The sequence below is a fragment of the Budorcas taxicolor genome, chromosome 6, assembly GCF_023091745.1.
Source record: "Budorcas taxicolor isolate Tak-1 chromosome 6, Takin1.1, whole genome shotgun sequence".
NCBI classification, from domain to species: Eukaryota; Metazoa; Chordata; class Mammalia; order Artiodactyla; family Bovidae; genus Budorcas; species Budorcas taxicolor.
The window spans coordinates 26,150,334-26,167,682 of record NC_068915.1 but is presented as its reverse complement, the minus strand read 5'-3'; the positions used below and the strand labels follow the sequence as shown (position 1 = coordinate 26,167,682).

General features: G+C 40.5%; 1 protein-coding gene across 1 annotated transcript in view; it reads left to right on the top strand.

The window, feature by feature from the left end:
• The window catches only part of METAP1 (methionyl aminopeptidase 1), a 56,690-nt gene extending 43,511 nt beyond the window's left edge, over positions 1-13,179 (top strand). Inside the window, exons 9-11 of the mRNA XM_052641897.1 lie at positions 453-596; positions 5,631-5,696; positions 8,428-13,179. Coding sequence (XP_052497857.1) covers positions 453-596; positions 5,631-5,696; positions 8,428-8,591 — 374 coding nt within the window. The 3' untranslated portion in view covers positions 8,592-13,179. The remainder of the gene's footprint in view (positions 1-452; positions 597-5,630; positions 5,697-8,427) is intronic.
• The last annotated feature ends 4,170 nt before the right edge of the window (positions 13,180-17,349 follow it).

Here is a 17,349-nt window from a genome sequence, read left to right as displayed (position 1 = left end):
CAGGGGAAGCAATTCTTTGAAAAGTTGACCAGACTGCAACTAAAGACAAGTCAGTTTCCTTTATGAGTGTTCCTTTTTCTCCTGATGCTCTTTATTCTCTTATCTCTCCTGCTCGCTTTAATGGAAAGCCCACTGACCTTAGAGAAGGTGAAGAAGAGAAGTGTGTTTTCCAATCTCTTTGTTTGTTCAGAGAGCAGGTGGTGCCACTCCCAGCCCCTGACTGCTGCACAGACCCTCCTCTTCTGCAGCAAAGGAGGAACCAGGTGCTGCTGGCTTGACTCTCAGTTTCATTGTTTCCCGGCAGTCTAACCTGTCTGAGCTTTGGTTTCCTCATCTTGAAAGTCTTACGTGTAGGTGTGTAAAACCTTCAGAATGGTTCCTGGCATAGATAGTGATTGCTTAGTAATTATCAGTTATTTCTCTTTGCCACGAGTCTTCTCTTTTCCTTTCAGTAAAGCCTGGTGTTCGATACAGAGAATTGGGAAACATTATCCAGAAGCACGCACAAGCAAATGGATTTTCAGTTGTTCGAAGTTACTGTGGGCATGGAATCCACAAGCTTTTTCATACAGCCCCCAATGTACCCCACTACGCCAGTAAGTACTGTCCAAAGAGTTTGTATTGGCTGACTGTTTATTTAGCAGATATTTTTTCCCCAAACATTTAATAGGACCCACTGTTTTGTATCTGTCAAAATAATCTATTAGCTGTTATAAATAGCTCCCCAAAATGTGTATACTCTGCACATATCTTGCTCACAATAGTCTAGAGCCTGTGTGTTTGGTCACTGTGAGGCGTGGGTGGAACAGTTATTGTTTGATGCAGATGCTTGTCACTTTCAACACATAGCTTTCAGGGTCACTTTGGGGGTTCCTTTTCTGATCTTAAAGACATTGGGGAGGAGGGGAGAAGCATGGAGGGGTATGCTTGGGAGGTTTTAGTGGGCCAACATGGACTTGGCACAGATCACTTACATTTACTTTTCATTGGCAGGAATTCAGTCATATGGCTACACTAACTGCAAGGCAGGTAGGGAAATGTGATCTAGCTGAGTACTCTGGAAGAAAAGGAAAACAGTAATTTTGGTGAACAGCCAACACTTCCTGCCATATATATTCTGACTCTAGATTAAACTGATTCCACTAAGTTTGATTTGAGTTCTTAATACATGTCAGATACAGTGTTCTTTGTTGGTATAAATAGAGGAGAATAGACAAAGTATCCTTTCCTCAAATTGAGTGCTGTCTGATAGATTAACAAGGAAGTGTTGGATGATTAGTCTTACAGAACCTTTTCTCTTGAAGAGATAAGACACACAGGAGTAAGTTTGTTATTTAGTGCTGGAAATGAAAGCTATCCACATTAGGTAACATAAGGAATTTAATAAATATAGAGGAGCCACTGCTATGTAGAGACTTTCATGTACCTTCTTGGGCTTAGGTTTGCTCATACATACAGTATCAGGGAATGGTACCTACTCTAGAACTGTTCCTGCAATTAAGGGAAATCTTGCTTGGAAAGCACTTAAAGTTAACTTTTAGAATGAAGATGATGGTGATGATTTGTGTTATCTTGTTTGGGCATCACGACTCTATGAATAATTTCTTAGCTCTATTTTTAAAAAGCAGAGTCTGTTTTACTTAGGTCCACACAAACTAGTGAATAAATGTCAGGGGTAGGATTGGTACCTGGGTTCTGTCTGCCTTTTTAGAGTCAGTCTTTCCCTTGGTGCCTAGTAAGGATGTAAGCAGTTTGGCGCTGAGTCTTGTGGGAGAAATAAAGAATGAGATTTTGGTTTGCTGGAGAAGATGAGAAAGAGCATTCCATATGGTGCTGCTGCTGCTGCTGCTGCTGCTGCTGCTAAGTCGCTTCAGTCGTGTCCAACTCTGTGCTACCCCATAGACGGCAGCCCACCAGGCTCCTCTGTCCCTGAGATTCTCCAGGCAAGAACACTGGAGTGGGTTGCCGTTTCCTTCTCCAATGCACAAAAGTGAAAAGTGAAAGTGAAGTCGCTTAGTCGTGTCTGACTCTTAGCGACCCTGTGGACTGCAGCCCACCAGGCTCTTCCATCCATGGGATTTTCCAGGCAGGTGGGGAAATATGAATAGGTGCTTCAGGTTGACAGACTGAACAGAGACAAACTTAGGCTAAGAGTTACATGTGAGCTAGAAATGGGAAGTGCCAGATGGAAGATATCTGACTTCATTTTTAAGGAATTGCAGAAGATTTTTTGGCAGGAGAATGGCAAGGTGAAATCGTTATTTTGAGAAGATAAATTTACCAGTGGTGTCTGGGATGTATTGCAGGTGTGAGCCAGCCAGGCTTGTCAGCCTAATGGGCAGTTGTTTCCGTAAATCCAGGTGTGAGGTGGTAAAATCCAAGATAACGATAGTTGCGATGAGAAGGGGAAATGAGTGAGAAACCTCTCAACAGGAGAAGCTAGAGAAGTCAGTTAAGCACAGCATTTGACATGAATCAATAAGCATTTATTAGCAGACCACAGGGTCCTTTTTATTTCAGCTGGAATTGTGTGCAAAGTAAAAGCTAGCAATAGATAATAAGCAGCTGACTTTGTTCCTTCCTGCTCAGCCCTGGTCACCTATTGTGCATTCTCTTTAACAGGGTGTCAGTGGCTATTCGGATGACACTGCTGTGTGCCACACGTGTGCATGCGTGTGTTTTGCATGTGGAAAAAGTGTGGGCAAGGGAGAGAATGAGAAAAGCACCCTTACTTGCAGAGGTATCACTCAGATTTAGGGATGGATTGTATGAAGAGAGGCTTTACTTACTGATGCTAGTTTTTATTGGGATATGGTAGGTTTATAGTGTTGTGCAAGTTGCTGGTGTACAGCAAAGGGACTCAGTTAATGTTGTTTAGTCGCTAAGTCGTGTCTGACTCTCTTCCAAGCCCATGGACTGCAGTCTGCCAGGCTCCTCTGTCCATGAGATTTCCTAGGCAAGAGTACTGGAGTGGGTTGCCATCTCCTTCTCCAGGGGATCTTCCTGACCCAGGGATCAAACTGGCATCTCCTGCTTGGCAGGCAGATTCTTTACCATTGAGCCCCCAAGGAAACAGTAAAGTGAATCGGTTATACATATACATATATCCACTCATTTTTAAGATTCTTTTCCCATGTAGGTCATTACAGAGCGTTGAGTAGAGTTCCCTGTGCTGTGCAGTAGATTCTTACTAGTTGTCTGTTTTATGTGTAGTAGTGGGTATATGTCGTGAAGAGAGATTTTTTGAAGGAAATAAAATTCATGGGAGAAGGAGATACGGGTCAGTGATGATAGTGTCAGCACAGTATGAGCCCACTGATATATAAGATATGCCTCTTGAGTTTCATGTTAAGCTGCTTAATTAGAGATAAACAATTCTGAAAAAAGAAACAAGGACCCATGTATTCTTCATTTCATCCACTTTGCTGTATTTATGAAAAGTCAAGTGTTAATCGGGTTAAAATAAAATATGTTGTGGTCTCTTTAGGGAAGCATTAAAGGAAGCTACTGGAGTCTTTGTTCAGCAGAGGCTTTTGAATGTAAATGATCCCTTCTTTAACTTGTAACTCTGTATTCCTAAGCAACTGAGTGTGAAACCAGGAAATTGTGTAACTTCCCTCCATGTCCTGTATAAAAGAGGTCTTTGTTGAGATGAGCGCTTATGTGCTTCCTTACCATAATGGTTTGGAAGTAAAGGTGATACTGCCCTACCTTGAGAATATAGATCACCCTCATGCTGTGAGGCAGAGAGCAGAGCAGTTGCATGACTCAGCAGTATCATCTGCTATGGTGTAGACACTCGGAGGGTGTGTTTTTGTTGAGTGAGCTGTGTTGAGAAACTGAAACCATGAGCCAGAGTGAGCTGGGAATTGTAACTTCTTGAACAGTGAATCAGTGGCAGGAACAGGAGTGGAACTTGGATTCTCGTCTTCAGCGCTGTCTAGTGAAGTCATATATGAGGCATGTATATACTACTAAGGACTTCTCTGGTAGCTCAAACAGGAAAGCATCTGCCTACAGTGCGGACGGAGGAGCCTGGTAGCCTACAGTCCATGGGGTCGCAAAGAGTCGGACACAACTGAGTGACTTCATTTTCTTTTTCACTTTCATGTAATACTAAAACTTCTAGTTGTCATATTCAAAAGTAAGAAACAGTTAATCTTACATTTAATTTAATCTATTACGTTAAAATATTAGCATTTCAACGTTTAATCAGTGTAAAACTATCATTGAGATATAGTACATGCTTTTTTTGTCTTTGAAATCAGCATGTTTTACATGTACATTCTGACTTGCCACTTTCCAAGTGTTTAGCCTCATGCACCCAGGTGCTGCTGTATCTGCCAGTACAGTTCTCGATTCCTTTATCCATTTTTATTTCTGTGATACTGCACTGACTCTTCTGATATCCCCAAGGGCATATGACCAAGTCTATATATGTAGTAAATTGCATGTCATTTGGAGGGAAAGTTCATGCAATTAGAGATAAAAAGTCAAAATTGTTTTTGCCCCTCAGATTTTTATAATAATTTAGAAACTCCTGATTTGGAATCTGTAGGTTGTTTATTTTGGCAATACCTAAGATAGTGGAAAGCAGCATGATTGCTGTTCAGGAGGAAAGATGTGCAGGAGTATAAACGTGCGCGTGAAGTTAGAACAAACCTAGGCAGAGCTGTTAAATAGAATCAGCCTGTTGAATAGACCCAGTGGACACATGGGTCACCATCTGGAAGCACAGCAATCTTATCACGGAAGCCTGAAAGCCGATGCTCTCGCCACCTGGTGGTCAGGCCGAGAAAGTGCAGTCACCCGTTTACTGATGCTCTTACCAGCTCTTGATTTTTATTCTGAAAGTTAACCTGTTCTCCATTTTTGAGATTGTCCTAAAAGACCTATACCTCTTTCAAATTTTTGGCCTTTTTGGGGAGATGGCAAATCTGGACACCAACAGTTGAGTTTCTCATGGTGATCCTGAAAAATATGTATTGGCAAATTTGGACAAAATAGGAGGGAGAAATGGAAATTTTCAGTAAAAAAGGGAATAATCCTGCCAGCATTAAAAAAAAAAGTAGGTTAGTGTGCAGGGGCTTTTTTTCCCTTTCCAAGATAAGATAGTTTACAAAACTTCCTAAAAATGGTACAGTTGTTTCCGTGGGCTGTGCCCCTACCTCCACCCCGACATCCACACCCACTCCTGTCCCAGCCAGGAGATTCGCAACTTCTGGCATAGACTGAAATATCTTGTTCTCCTTTATATTTGGATAAGTATGGAACTTTGTTGGTTACATAATTGCTATTCTAACCCTGCTATAACATAAATGGAGGTATTTTTGCTTTCATAGAAGTGCTAACTACATCTGAAATCCAGTCTAGGGCATCTCTGTATTTTCCTAGAGAAAACAAGCAAAATGAAGTATGCCTAGGAGAATATCTGTCCCAGAGTAAGTGGTTTTCAGAGCACCTCTGTTTGCTGAATGATCTACTTTAAGAAAGAGGAGTCAGGAGAGGAGAAATTTACTAATATAAGAATCACTCATGGGAATGTAAGTTGTGTACTTTTTCCAGGGAAGTGTTTAACAATGCTATAGGTTATTTGCTGTGTTCTGAGATTTTTTTTTCTTTAATTTCAGAAAATAAAGCAGTTGGAGTGATGAAGGCTGGTCATGTATTTACGATTGAGCCAATGATTTGTGAAGGTGAGGAAAAAGGGATGCAGTAACATTCTGTAATTGAATTTTTATTTACATTTGGTTACTCATGATCAGATTAGTAGTCTGCTCGATTTTGCTTCATTTCCCCTCCCTGTGCCCTCTAGAACTCGATTCAGTATCATGTAGAGAACCGAAAATTGTAATGGTTGGCAAGAAAGCGGTACTTTCTCCATGGTAATTCGTCTGATGTGAGTAGATGCTGAAGTACTTGAGTCCTGGTCCCTTTTCATAAAACTTCTGTCAAAGGGTGTGTTGTAATAACTAGTTGCCTCCATCAATCAAGGCAGTGTGGAAATTGTTGCGTGCCTTCGTGTGGGTGAGAAAGAGGGGCGAAAAGGAAATTAGAGCCATTTTTTTTGAGGCAGACACAGTCGTTTAATTGTCCACAGCCTATGAGGTGGAGGTGCTGTCCCCATTATCCATGAGAACAAACTGAATTTTGAAGAGGTTAAGTGTTCAATAACTTGCCCAGAGTCACTTAGCTAGTTATGTCGCAGAATTTGTGGGACTCTAAAGTCATGAGCTGTCCTGCCTCTTCAGGGCCTGCACTTTGATCGTCAGGCGCTGTCATCAGACAACTGCCGTGGAGAAGGCCCAGCCCGGACGTGCTTTGCACTGGCAGTTCTCTGTCCCTGCCGTTGTGGGTCGCTGTGACAGGCGCGTGACAGCCGTGATCAGTGTCACGACTCGAGCCCTCACCGAGGCTGTTGGAGCGATAACGGGGCCTCCTTTGCCAGTTCTCTGTTGGATTAGGGGATGCAGAGTGATGCAGCGGTCGTAGGGCGCTTACGCCCCGTCCCCTGTGGTAATGGGGTCCCCTCAGGATCCTTCCAGTCTTTTTTATAACCTGATCTTGAGAGTGATACCCCATCACTTCTACCAGATTTTCTTCCTTAGAAGTGAGTCACTAAACCCAGTCCACACTGAAGGGAAGCACTGGAGGTTGTTTTAGAGGCTGCCTTCTTAACCTGATCCTTTGTTCCCTTTTCTGTAAGATGAAAGTTACAACCTTTATCTTTTATCTGAATGCCCAGGGCTGTGGTAAGAATTAAGTGAGATGATTCGTATTAACACAAAGTACCTTTAAAGGGCTCTACAAATGTAAGATACTGTTTTTGTCACTCCCCAGAAGAACAATGACCCTGTATAAGCAGTTGAAAGAGAAGTGAGTATGATGGCAGAGAAAGGCAAGGACAAGAGGAAAGTGTATTTTGGTTATGTACCTATTTTCATTAATAGGCACTTGACTTGCCTGGTGGCTCAGACGGTAAGTCGTCTGCCTACAATTCGGGAGGCCCAGGTTCAGTTCCTGGGTCAGGAAGGTCTCCTGGAGAAGGAAATGGCAACCCACTCCAGTATTCTTGCCTGGAAAACCCCATGGATGGAGGAGGCTGGTAGGCTACAGTCCATGGGGTCACAAAGAGTCGGACATGACTGAGTGACTTTACTTCTTAACTTCCAAGTGGTGTTTCCTGGAGTAAGCAAATAACATTATGTTGAGCTGGTTCAGATAATCATCAAATTATACCAGATATACTTCAGTGTAACTAAGCTAGGCTAAATCCCAGCTCCATAGTGGAAAGTGTCTAATTTGAAGAGGAATTTCCTCAGAACAGTAGTCAAATATATTTGACTTGACATTTAGTAAAGAATCTGTTTCAGTAGATAACAGTAAAATTAAAGAAGTATTAATGTCTTAAATCCATTTATGAAAAGATCATTCATTACATTGAAAACTATCTATTCAGTCATCGTTAGATGGTTGACAAAGCATGAGTTAACTTTCTTTAAGCCGCCTCATATTTTCTTCTTAGACTGGGATTTAATGTTGCAGAAGTAGGTTACCTCACGACTTTATACTCTGGGATTTGTCTGAGGCAGTAAGATCTAATGTTTGGTAAAGAGTATTCAAAATAAAGACTATTACTATTATTTTTTAACGTCTAATTTGGAGACAGGAACATCTCTGTACGCTTTTTTGGTAGTGTCTGGAGTTGTAGAACCTTGTAATTCTGCTGCTGTCTTCCCTGCCCTACATCTCACGCCCATTTTCTCTCATTTTCCTTCATTGTCTCCCAGCTTCTTTCATTGTCATTTCCTTTCTAACCCATTCTGCCTCATCGTAATTTTTAAATTCTCTTGCCAAACTCCTGTTTCTTTCCCTTTGCCCTCTTTCTGGTTACAGGGGTGTGGCCTACAAAAATTTCACAGTATACTCTGTTCTCACCATCTCTGTGCCTACCATTTAAAAGTTACACAGGAATTAAATGTTATAATAAAAGTATAAAAAGTTACCTTATTTCCTTCACAATATACACTGGCTATGGTTTAGTCAGATGCCAAAGTTATATCAGGAGAGAGCTAAATTCTTTAATGTAGTCCTGGGATGAGTGGTAATCAGTACATTTACAAAAAGGAAGCTGAGTGCCATTATTTTTGGAAACAGCATCTTCATTCAATAGTTGAGAAGTATACAAAACGTGAAGTTATAAAATTTAAACGTTATTATTGCTTCATTGAACTAAAGACCAAAATGAAGTTGTAAAGGCTTTAGCTTTAACAGATGACATGTACACAGGAATCTTAATAATGAATTGTAAAATTAGTTTTCTGAGCTACCCAAGGATCGAGGGGCACGGGCAAGTACACTTCCCTAGAGTGTACTTAGAAAACGGACTGAGTGGTAGAATTGAGAGATGCTGTTTGTTTGTTTAAGGCGGATGGCAGGACGAAACCTGGCCGGATGGCTGGACGGCGGTGACGAGAGACGGGAAGCGGTCTGCCCAGTTCGAGCACACTCTGCTGGTCACGGACACTGGCTGTGAGATCCTGACCCGGCGGCTTGATAGCGCGCAGCCTCACTTCATGTCCCAGTTTTAATTTCCCCCAAGACGGCACATCTCAGTTATACTTTGTGGCTGTACTCCGCATTTTATTGAGAGTACAGGATGGAAGAGGAAATTTTTTTATTACTTGTTTTGTTTCGACTATCGATAAGGAAGGACTACAACATCTGACATGTGTCCTCAAGAACTTGTCTTGGGTCTGAAAAGGTCAAGAAGAAAGGAAGCATTTCTCAACTCCCCTCTGCCCACCCCCGCCCCCCACACAAATCTCTGCACCCCTGTTTTTCTTCCTTGCCCTTTGAGCACTTTTACTTAAACCTGCTTCTAGTTGCTTCTGTCACTGCCACTGCTGGGCCAGCACCACCAGCTGCTTTCCAGGTGAGTGCTGGAGAAGAGAATCCTTGAGACCTGTGACATACGTTGCTCCCAATTTTTTTTATTATTATGTATGTGTGGAAGTATACATGTATACATTTTAGATTCCATGTATGTAATTACTGAATACTATGTGACCTGGGGTTTGTACTGATTCTGCCCTGATGGCGTTCTGTGCTGTCATAAACGGACCCATCGTTCGCGGTGATTTAATTCCCAGCTCGAAATTGGCTTCCCTCCTTCCCTTGCTAATGATTTACGCTTATAATTGTGCATAAGAAAGCACTCGGTCAGTGAGACCCTCCAATGTGGGCTCTGTGTGAGTGAATGTATGTGGCAAAATCCACTTTGGACAAAGGTTATCAGGTTTTTAAAAATCGAGTTTATGGCAGAAACAGCAGTGCTCCAAGCGGAAGCTGGCTGTTGTAGAGAATGATGTTTTTGTAATACATTGCTATTTCAGACCTCTCTTTGGTCATAATGGGAGGAAAAATGCTCCCTTCCCCTCTCTGTCCTACTTCAAGGGCATACCTTGGAGAGATACTCAGAGAAGGCTGGAGGTTGCACTGTGGAAGTTGGGGAAGAGACAGTTCTGAAGCCTCTCCAGCAGGGAGCAGAGTCTGGAAGTGCTAACATCTGGTAAAGCTGGTGGTGGGGCAGAAGGACGTCTCTGGAGGTTGGACAGTTCCCTAGGAGTAGGGATGCGCTGTCCTGGGTGTGCTGAAATCACACTTCTCCTTTATACAGTTGGGAACCTCATTAGAAATGACCTCTGCTGCCCAGCATCTGTGCTCCTTTCAGTAGTTCAGTCCCAAATGGAAGAGTATGCAGTGAAGACAGATCAAAGTCATTGTCATTGGAGAATACTTGATTACCGGGTATCTGGAAACTGTATGCGAAGATAATTGGATTCCACTGACATGTCACACTTGTAAGAGAACATCTTTCCCTGAGTGCCTCAGACCTTTATTGCTTTAAAGGAATCACGATAATGTTTTCATTACTTTTTATTATTTTGGTGATTTAGTAATGTGGCTGAATCTGGTATAGACTCTTGGGGGTATGTGTGTGAAGTTTTTTATCAAACTGTAATATTTGTGAATGGAATGCCTCGCAATATAAATGTTAATATAATGTGTAAAGGAAGATTAAAAAGTGTGAATGATTATTCTGCCATGTGGTCGTTAACTTTGCTGCATTTTGTTTGAGATTTTAGAAAGAAGTGATGGGAATGGAGTGGCTGATTTCACCATCTGAAATAAACTCATGACGATTTGAGTAAAAATACTTTTTAATGTTGAATGACTGTGTAAAAATTCCAGTCCTGTGTTTAGTTCAGGAGTACCTGTGTAGTATTTGAGATGTAACCATGTTTCTGAGAGTTGTTTAAGACAAAGATTGCCACACAGGTAGTGCAGCATTTTATGTACTGATCATGGAATTAGCGGTGTGGGCTTATTCAGTGTCTACTTTTAGAAAACAAGCTCAAGGAAAAAAATCTTGGTGGGATGGTTTTTTTGTTGTTGTTAAAACACCACACTGGTGATGATGCTTTTCTCGGTTTGGGAGATGTGAAAACAGCATGGGACGCTAGTCTAATTGCATATGTCTAATTACAGATGTTTATTAGATTTAGATGGGAAAACATCTAGGGTAGTTTTATCATTCTGCCAACTTCTCAGAAATGTCAGTGTGTTAACTTTTTATTTTTTGTATTAACTTTTAAAATATTTTTTCCCCCTGCCAGTTGTTCAGCCCCCTTTTAATGATAATTTAGAAGGGAAACATGTTTGCATTTTATCTTCAGTTTATGGCTTTTGGTGACAAAGTGTGTAAAGGCGAATTAGAACCCATTCACCAACACTTTTATGTTACTTGTCACCCTCGTGTCTAAATTGATAGGAAGAAGATGTGTAGCAATTTGCCATCTTAGCTTGACTTCTCAGTTTGTCCTGTCATCGCTCTGGCTTTTCACTGAGTCTGATTAAATTCGAGAGACGGATATTCCACTTTGCTGAAGCCCCCGAATTGTGTCTAAGCTATTTCTGCCCCCTTCCCCCACCCCATTTTTTTTTTAACTTCCAGCTTTTAATTTTGAAGATTTTTCGAATTTATAGAAAGTTGATAGTGCAGTGAAATACCCACATACCCTTTCCTGTATTCAGCAGTTGTTACCGTGCCTCATCTCTCGATAAAATAAGCATTTTTCTTTTGCGAGGAATGGCATCGTACTTTATCTGCTACTGTCGCACATCTCTTTTAAAACAAAAGGACATTTCCTACACGATCATTGTACAGTTGTCACACCCAAGGAACTGAATATTCAGAGTTGTCTAATGTATAGTACACGTTCACACCTGAGTCAGCTTTCTCCAGAGTGTTCTTTTTTTTAAATGCAGAGTCCAAACCCATGGCATTCAGTTGTCATTGGTAGGTTTTTTTTTTAAAACTGTAGAACAACCCTTTTCCACCATTTTTTGATCTCTTAGGAAACTGACGCTTGAAAAAGTAGGCTCCCTCTCACTCTGCCCACTTCTTTTTGAGAATCAGCATTAGCTTATTGATTGTTTCTAAAAGTGTTGGTCACTCTAAATGTTCCATGTTTGGCCAGTGGAAGCAGTTTGGCCAGTTTAAGCTTATTTATGGGTCATTTTGCTGTATGCCTATCAATCTTGGGGCATGTTCTTGATTTTCACCATATGTTCTCAGTTTGTCATATACTTTTCCTGCCCCAGATTGGGAACTGGCTACTTCTCCAAGGAGCCCTGGTTTCTCTTCATGAGGAATGGTATTTGGAAATCAAGATCTGGGTACTGCTGGGGTTTTAATTGCTCCTTGGCCCTTTCAGGGAACAGAGCCAGGAACTGCATTTTTTATAAATTCATGTTGATGTATGGCAAAAACCATCACTATTGTAAAGTAATTATCCTCCAATTAAAAAATTAATTAAAAAATAAATCATGAATTCATTCTGATACTTTGATTTCATATTTAATACTAGCCTTCCTCACCCTTCCCTGTTTCATATTTGTATTTTCCTTCTCCCATGGTGAGAATTTTGGTTCTGAACAACACTAATATTTACTTATTTGCTTGATTCTACATGACATGTAAAATAATTTCAGAATTACACCACCAAAATCACTACCAACAATAAACCTAAGTGCCAAATTTGTGGTTGCTCCTGTTCTTGGAATATATCTCACTAGGAGGGTACTGGTTTAAAAGTTAATTGAAGTAATTTGTTTTGATTCTGCTGTATTCTAAATTTCATAAATCATGTGTGTGCTGCTTGTTGCTAAGTTGTGTCTAACTCTTTTGCAACCCCATGGACTGCAGCTCGCCAGGCTCCTCAGGCTCCTCAGGCTCCTCTGCCCATGGGCTTTTCCAGGCAAGATATTGGAGTGGGTAGCCATTTCCTTCTCCAGGGATCTTCCTGACCCAGGGATCGAACCTGCATCTCCTGCTTGGCAGGCAGATTCTTTACCACTGAGGCCCCTGGGAAGCCCATAAACCCATGAGCTATTTTTTAATAATAAATGCAGTGATCTTGAGGGCTAAAGCATGCTTTAGAGATGGTGGAGATATTTTAGTGGCCTCAGAGTTGGAAACACTGGAATTGATTGAGATAGTGTGATACTACGATTTTGTCTACATCTGATGGTGTGTGTTCTCTAGCTACCAGAGGAGCAAATTGTACCACTTGTAATGTGGATGTATAGCCCATTTTCTAATAGACTGGGAAAAAACATGTGGATATGGTTTAAGGATATGGTTTTACAATACAGGCTGCATTATGCTGATATTCTAGAAGTTATTAACATGTTTTGCTTTATTTAGAAAAATGAACATCTAAAGAAAGGCAGCACAGGGTCCATGCATTGAAATTCTGTGGCCCCACTTAGTCTCAACTTAGAGGGGTAGGCAGCCTTCTCCTTACATCTTTTTCCTTTTGGTGCCAAGTATTAAAAAAAAAATGGCTTGCATTTGGTCATCTTACAAAGGAAAGGCAGGAGTAAGGTGGCCTTGGTGACCTGTTACCTGCTGCTTTTCATTCTGGGGACTTAAGTGAGCAACAGCAGAGCTGTCTGTATATGGTAATTCTGTTATTATATTAAAATATGTGTCAATATTGCCAAAAAATATGCCAAAAATCACTTTATGTGGAGCACTCAAGAAGGGCTTCCTGGAAAGATTTTCACTTACCACTTATGTTAAGAGTTCAAAGTAAAGTTTTAAATAATCTCTCTTGTGCGTGTCCAGCCTTTTTACTGTTGCAGAGCTTTTATAATTGTTTCTGACTCCTGGGTGCTCTTGGCCCTTTTAGTAGTACTCCAGCCTCCTCATACCACTTCCAACAACAAACACATGGCAGTGTTTACTCCCACACACTTGCAGGCACATTTGCATCGTGGTGTCAGAAGATCACAAGATCAACAAGCAGGACACCAGGGCTGAGTTCTCTAATTTTTTAAACTAGTTGCATGGCTTGGACAAATTTCCATCTCTTTAAGGAGGTATCCTATTTGTGCAGTGACACAGAGCTTAGCAACTGTTTTATTCTATATATAATGTGACTAAGTCAAATTCACTTTATTTCAGTACTTGGGTCAGAGGTGAACAGAAAATTTAGACTAGAATTTTTTCAAACTTTACTAGTACATCTGAGCCCTGGGTGGTTCTGAGGAAACAAAATAGACAAGGATAAGAACTGTTAGTATTAAGATGTAGATTTGCAAAAAAAAGCAACAGGTATTTGAAAGCAAATTTCCACTCTTCCATCTAGATCTGAAAATCCCATGGACAGAGGAGCCTGGTAGGCTGCAGTCCATGGGGTCGCTAAGAGTCGGACACGACTGAGCAACTTCACTTTCACTTTCATGCATTGGAGAAGGAAATGGCAGCCCACTCCAGTGTTCTTGCCTGGAGAATCCCAGGGACAGAGGAGCCTGGTGGGCTGCCATCTGTGGGGTCGCACAGAGTCAGACACGACTGAAGCGACTTAGCAGCAGCAGCAGTCAGGCTAGTTCTGTGGTGAACTCCTTTCCTGAAGGGAGCATGTGCCTATTTGCTCATCTCAGTGAATTCTTTTATGATGTCCGGCTTGATAAAAATCTGTGTGCTTTAAAAGCCTATCCCCCACCCCACCCACCCCACCCCTCACCCCCCCCCGACCCCAAGTAAAAAGCCCATCTTCCCTGCCGTGCCCTGGCCCCAAGTAAAAAGCCCATCCCATCCGCTTTGTTCTTACAAAGTTCCACCAAAAGAAATCTGTATAATAGAGGACTTTGTATGTACTGGTTCACTGTGCCAGTTCACTTCATAAATTGTTTCTTTAAAGATATGATTTTCTTGTTATAGTTCTATGCACTTATTATCTGAGTAACTGTTTAAATATACCTAAATGTTTTCCAAATATGGTTTGTGGTGTATTTTTTCTAAAGGGTATTTGCTGACAAAGAATCTGATCCTGCATGTTAATTGAAACAAAATTGGTTGAGATCATCATTTTTCCTGGGTCACACAGTATCTCTAGGGCCAAAGAATTGTTAGTTACTTGAAGGCTTTGATCAGCCTACTTGGGAGACTGGTAGCCAAGCAGATGTTGTGAAGCATTCTGCACATGTAAAATATTCTCCCTTTTCCCCAGGTCAGCAAAACGTTTGAGAATCACCACCTACATTTGCTTTGAAATGAGAGAAATGGAAGTAGCATTATGTATGTATAGCCATTTTTAAGTTGTACACACATTAACTGGCTCCACTGTAACAAAGTTTGGATATAATGCAACTTTGTCCCCTCACCTCAAAAACCTCATCATTCCACACATTCTACTTTATATTAGTCCCCTGTGCACGTAATAAAGAACTTGTTCCAAGTCAGACATGCCTATAAATATATTTTATGCCCTATTTTTTACAGTGAACATCACTAGGTGGGTTAAATAGAAAGCAAAATAGCCCAACATGCTGAAAATGGAAAAGCTGGCAAGATTTGAAAAATGCCAAGTATATGAACATTTTCAATGAGAACCAAAAAGCTGTTAAAAGTTGGTAGTATTGTAAAATTTTAGATCCTTAAAAATTTTTTTTCACTAGCTTTCATAAAATATACAGTGGAGAGATTAGCCATTTGTTAAACTTATATACCATTTATCCAATAAAGCAGTTTAAACTTCAAAAAATTCCCAATAATACTTCTAAGGTGGCAGAATTCTAAACAGCCAGGACAGATCTGCTTACATGCACATAGTTAATGTTTTTTAGCCCTGTGTTGTCTATGTTCTTCCAAAAACTATTTGGTTCTACAATATACATAACAGCCTAGATGCTATCCAAGAGGATATACTGAAAGGATCTTAACAAGAAATACTTTAAACCTATATATAGTCCCATGATCCAAGAATCTTCGTGGTGATACTGGTTCCTTCAAAGAGGCAACTGTGCTTTCATCCAGGAAATGCTCATACCTGTTAAACTGAATTAGCTGGCTCAAGACTATGTACACTTCACTGTGACAGAAATGAAAAGTAAACTTCCTAATTGACCAGCTACAAGAATTGGGGTTACATTGTTTTACTATCTTAAAATTGCTTTACTTTCTCATATTGGTGAACATAAAATGTTTGCCATTCTCATTCATGTATAACTATACATTCATGTATAACTATACATGAATGAGTGGAAGAAATATTTTAAAAGAACTGTTAGCTCTTCTCCATTATTACCCTCATATGTTCTTTGTTACTGCAGTTGCTTAAGGCAGTAAAATATACTTTGTTCCTGGAAGGCTGAGCTAAAACAAACCAGATTAAAGTACATTTCTTATAGCTGGGGTGGAAGCTAGTTTTAATTTCTTCTTCCAGTTTACACAGGACAATAGGTTGGAGCCCTCTGGGCCCCTACTGAGTCTCTAGCCCTCTAGATAAAATGAGAGAAGCTAGATTATACTGCTTTGTCCTTCAGATGCACCGAAGATCCAAAAATAAGTCCTGACCATAACTGCCATTTTCTATTTTCATTATGGGAGCAGTTAAACCACATCAAGAAAAAGCACATGCTTTCAATTCAACCAAAGATATATATATCAGTGTCCTGATACAAAAACAGTCTTAAGATATAATGTGGAAAAAGTAAAAATGCACAGAAGAGTATTAATTAGTATTCATTTGTATAAATTAAGATATATGTATACATGTTATTTCATTCATAGAAACTTCTGGAAAGATACATAAACTTACCGGCAGTCACCAGTTTTGGGGGGGAGAGGGAAGTTTAACTTTTCTTTCCCATGTAATTTTGTCTACTATTTGAATGTTCTAACTCTTGCATGTATTGCTCTTATGTATTTATTTTTGTGTTAATGGATTACCGGGATTTAAGACTGCACCATTTTTGCTTGCTGCTTTATTCTGCTCAAGGTAAAGAAGCCTAAATGCTACTTAACAATAGCACCAGGAGAACGCTGATAAGCTTGACCATACTAAAATAAAAATTTAAAAATAATAAAATATATTTAAAATATAAAACTTACAAAGGATTGGCATCTAGAATAAAGAAATCTTAAAAAATCAATCAGAAAAGAATTGATCCAGTAGAAAAATGGGCAAAGGATGTAAAGAGATACCTTACAAAAAAGGAAATAGATGAGCTGTCACCTGAGATGGCCCACACCCTGTCTGTGGATGTGCTACTCTCTAGATAAACCCATTTCTTATCTATCACTTTGTCTCTCAGTGTGTTCTTTCTGCAAAAAGACATCAAGAACCTGAACTTCACCTGAAACTCTCACAACATTGTTAACCGGCTATACCACAATACAAAATTTAAAAATATGTTTAATCAATTGAAAAAAGAACCTGAGCTACATTAAGTCCTGAGACTAGGTGGGTGTGTGATCTCACCTAAATGACTGGGGAGTCAAGTCCCAGTCAGAATTGCACGATTGCAGATATTTTGTACAGCACAGGGAAATATAGCCATTGTCTTGTAATAACTTTTAGTGGAATATAATCTAAGTCAGAGAAAGACAAATGTCTTCTCATGCTTGATGTCTTCACTTCCTTCCAACCCCCTCCCCTCCTGGATTTTCCTCTGTGTGCCTTCTACAGAAACAGATCCATCCTCTACCTGGGTTTCTTCAGTCTGGCACCTCCACTCTGTGTTCCCAAGCCTGGCAGGCAAGGAACAGAGAATCTTCAGGTTAGAGGGGAGGGGAGAAGAATGCTGTCAATACACTTAGATTTCTTTTTTCACTTTGACCACATAATCTTGTCTTTTCAGAGTAGATGAATAAAGGTACTGAAACCATTTACCTCAGATTGGGACTTGAACCCAACCAAAACCCTGCTTGGGACCTGAACCCCACCAAAACCTTGCTTGGGACTTGAACCTGCGTGGCTGGAACTGAAACCCAGT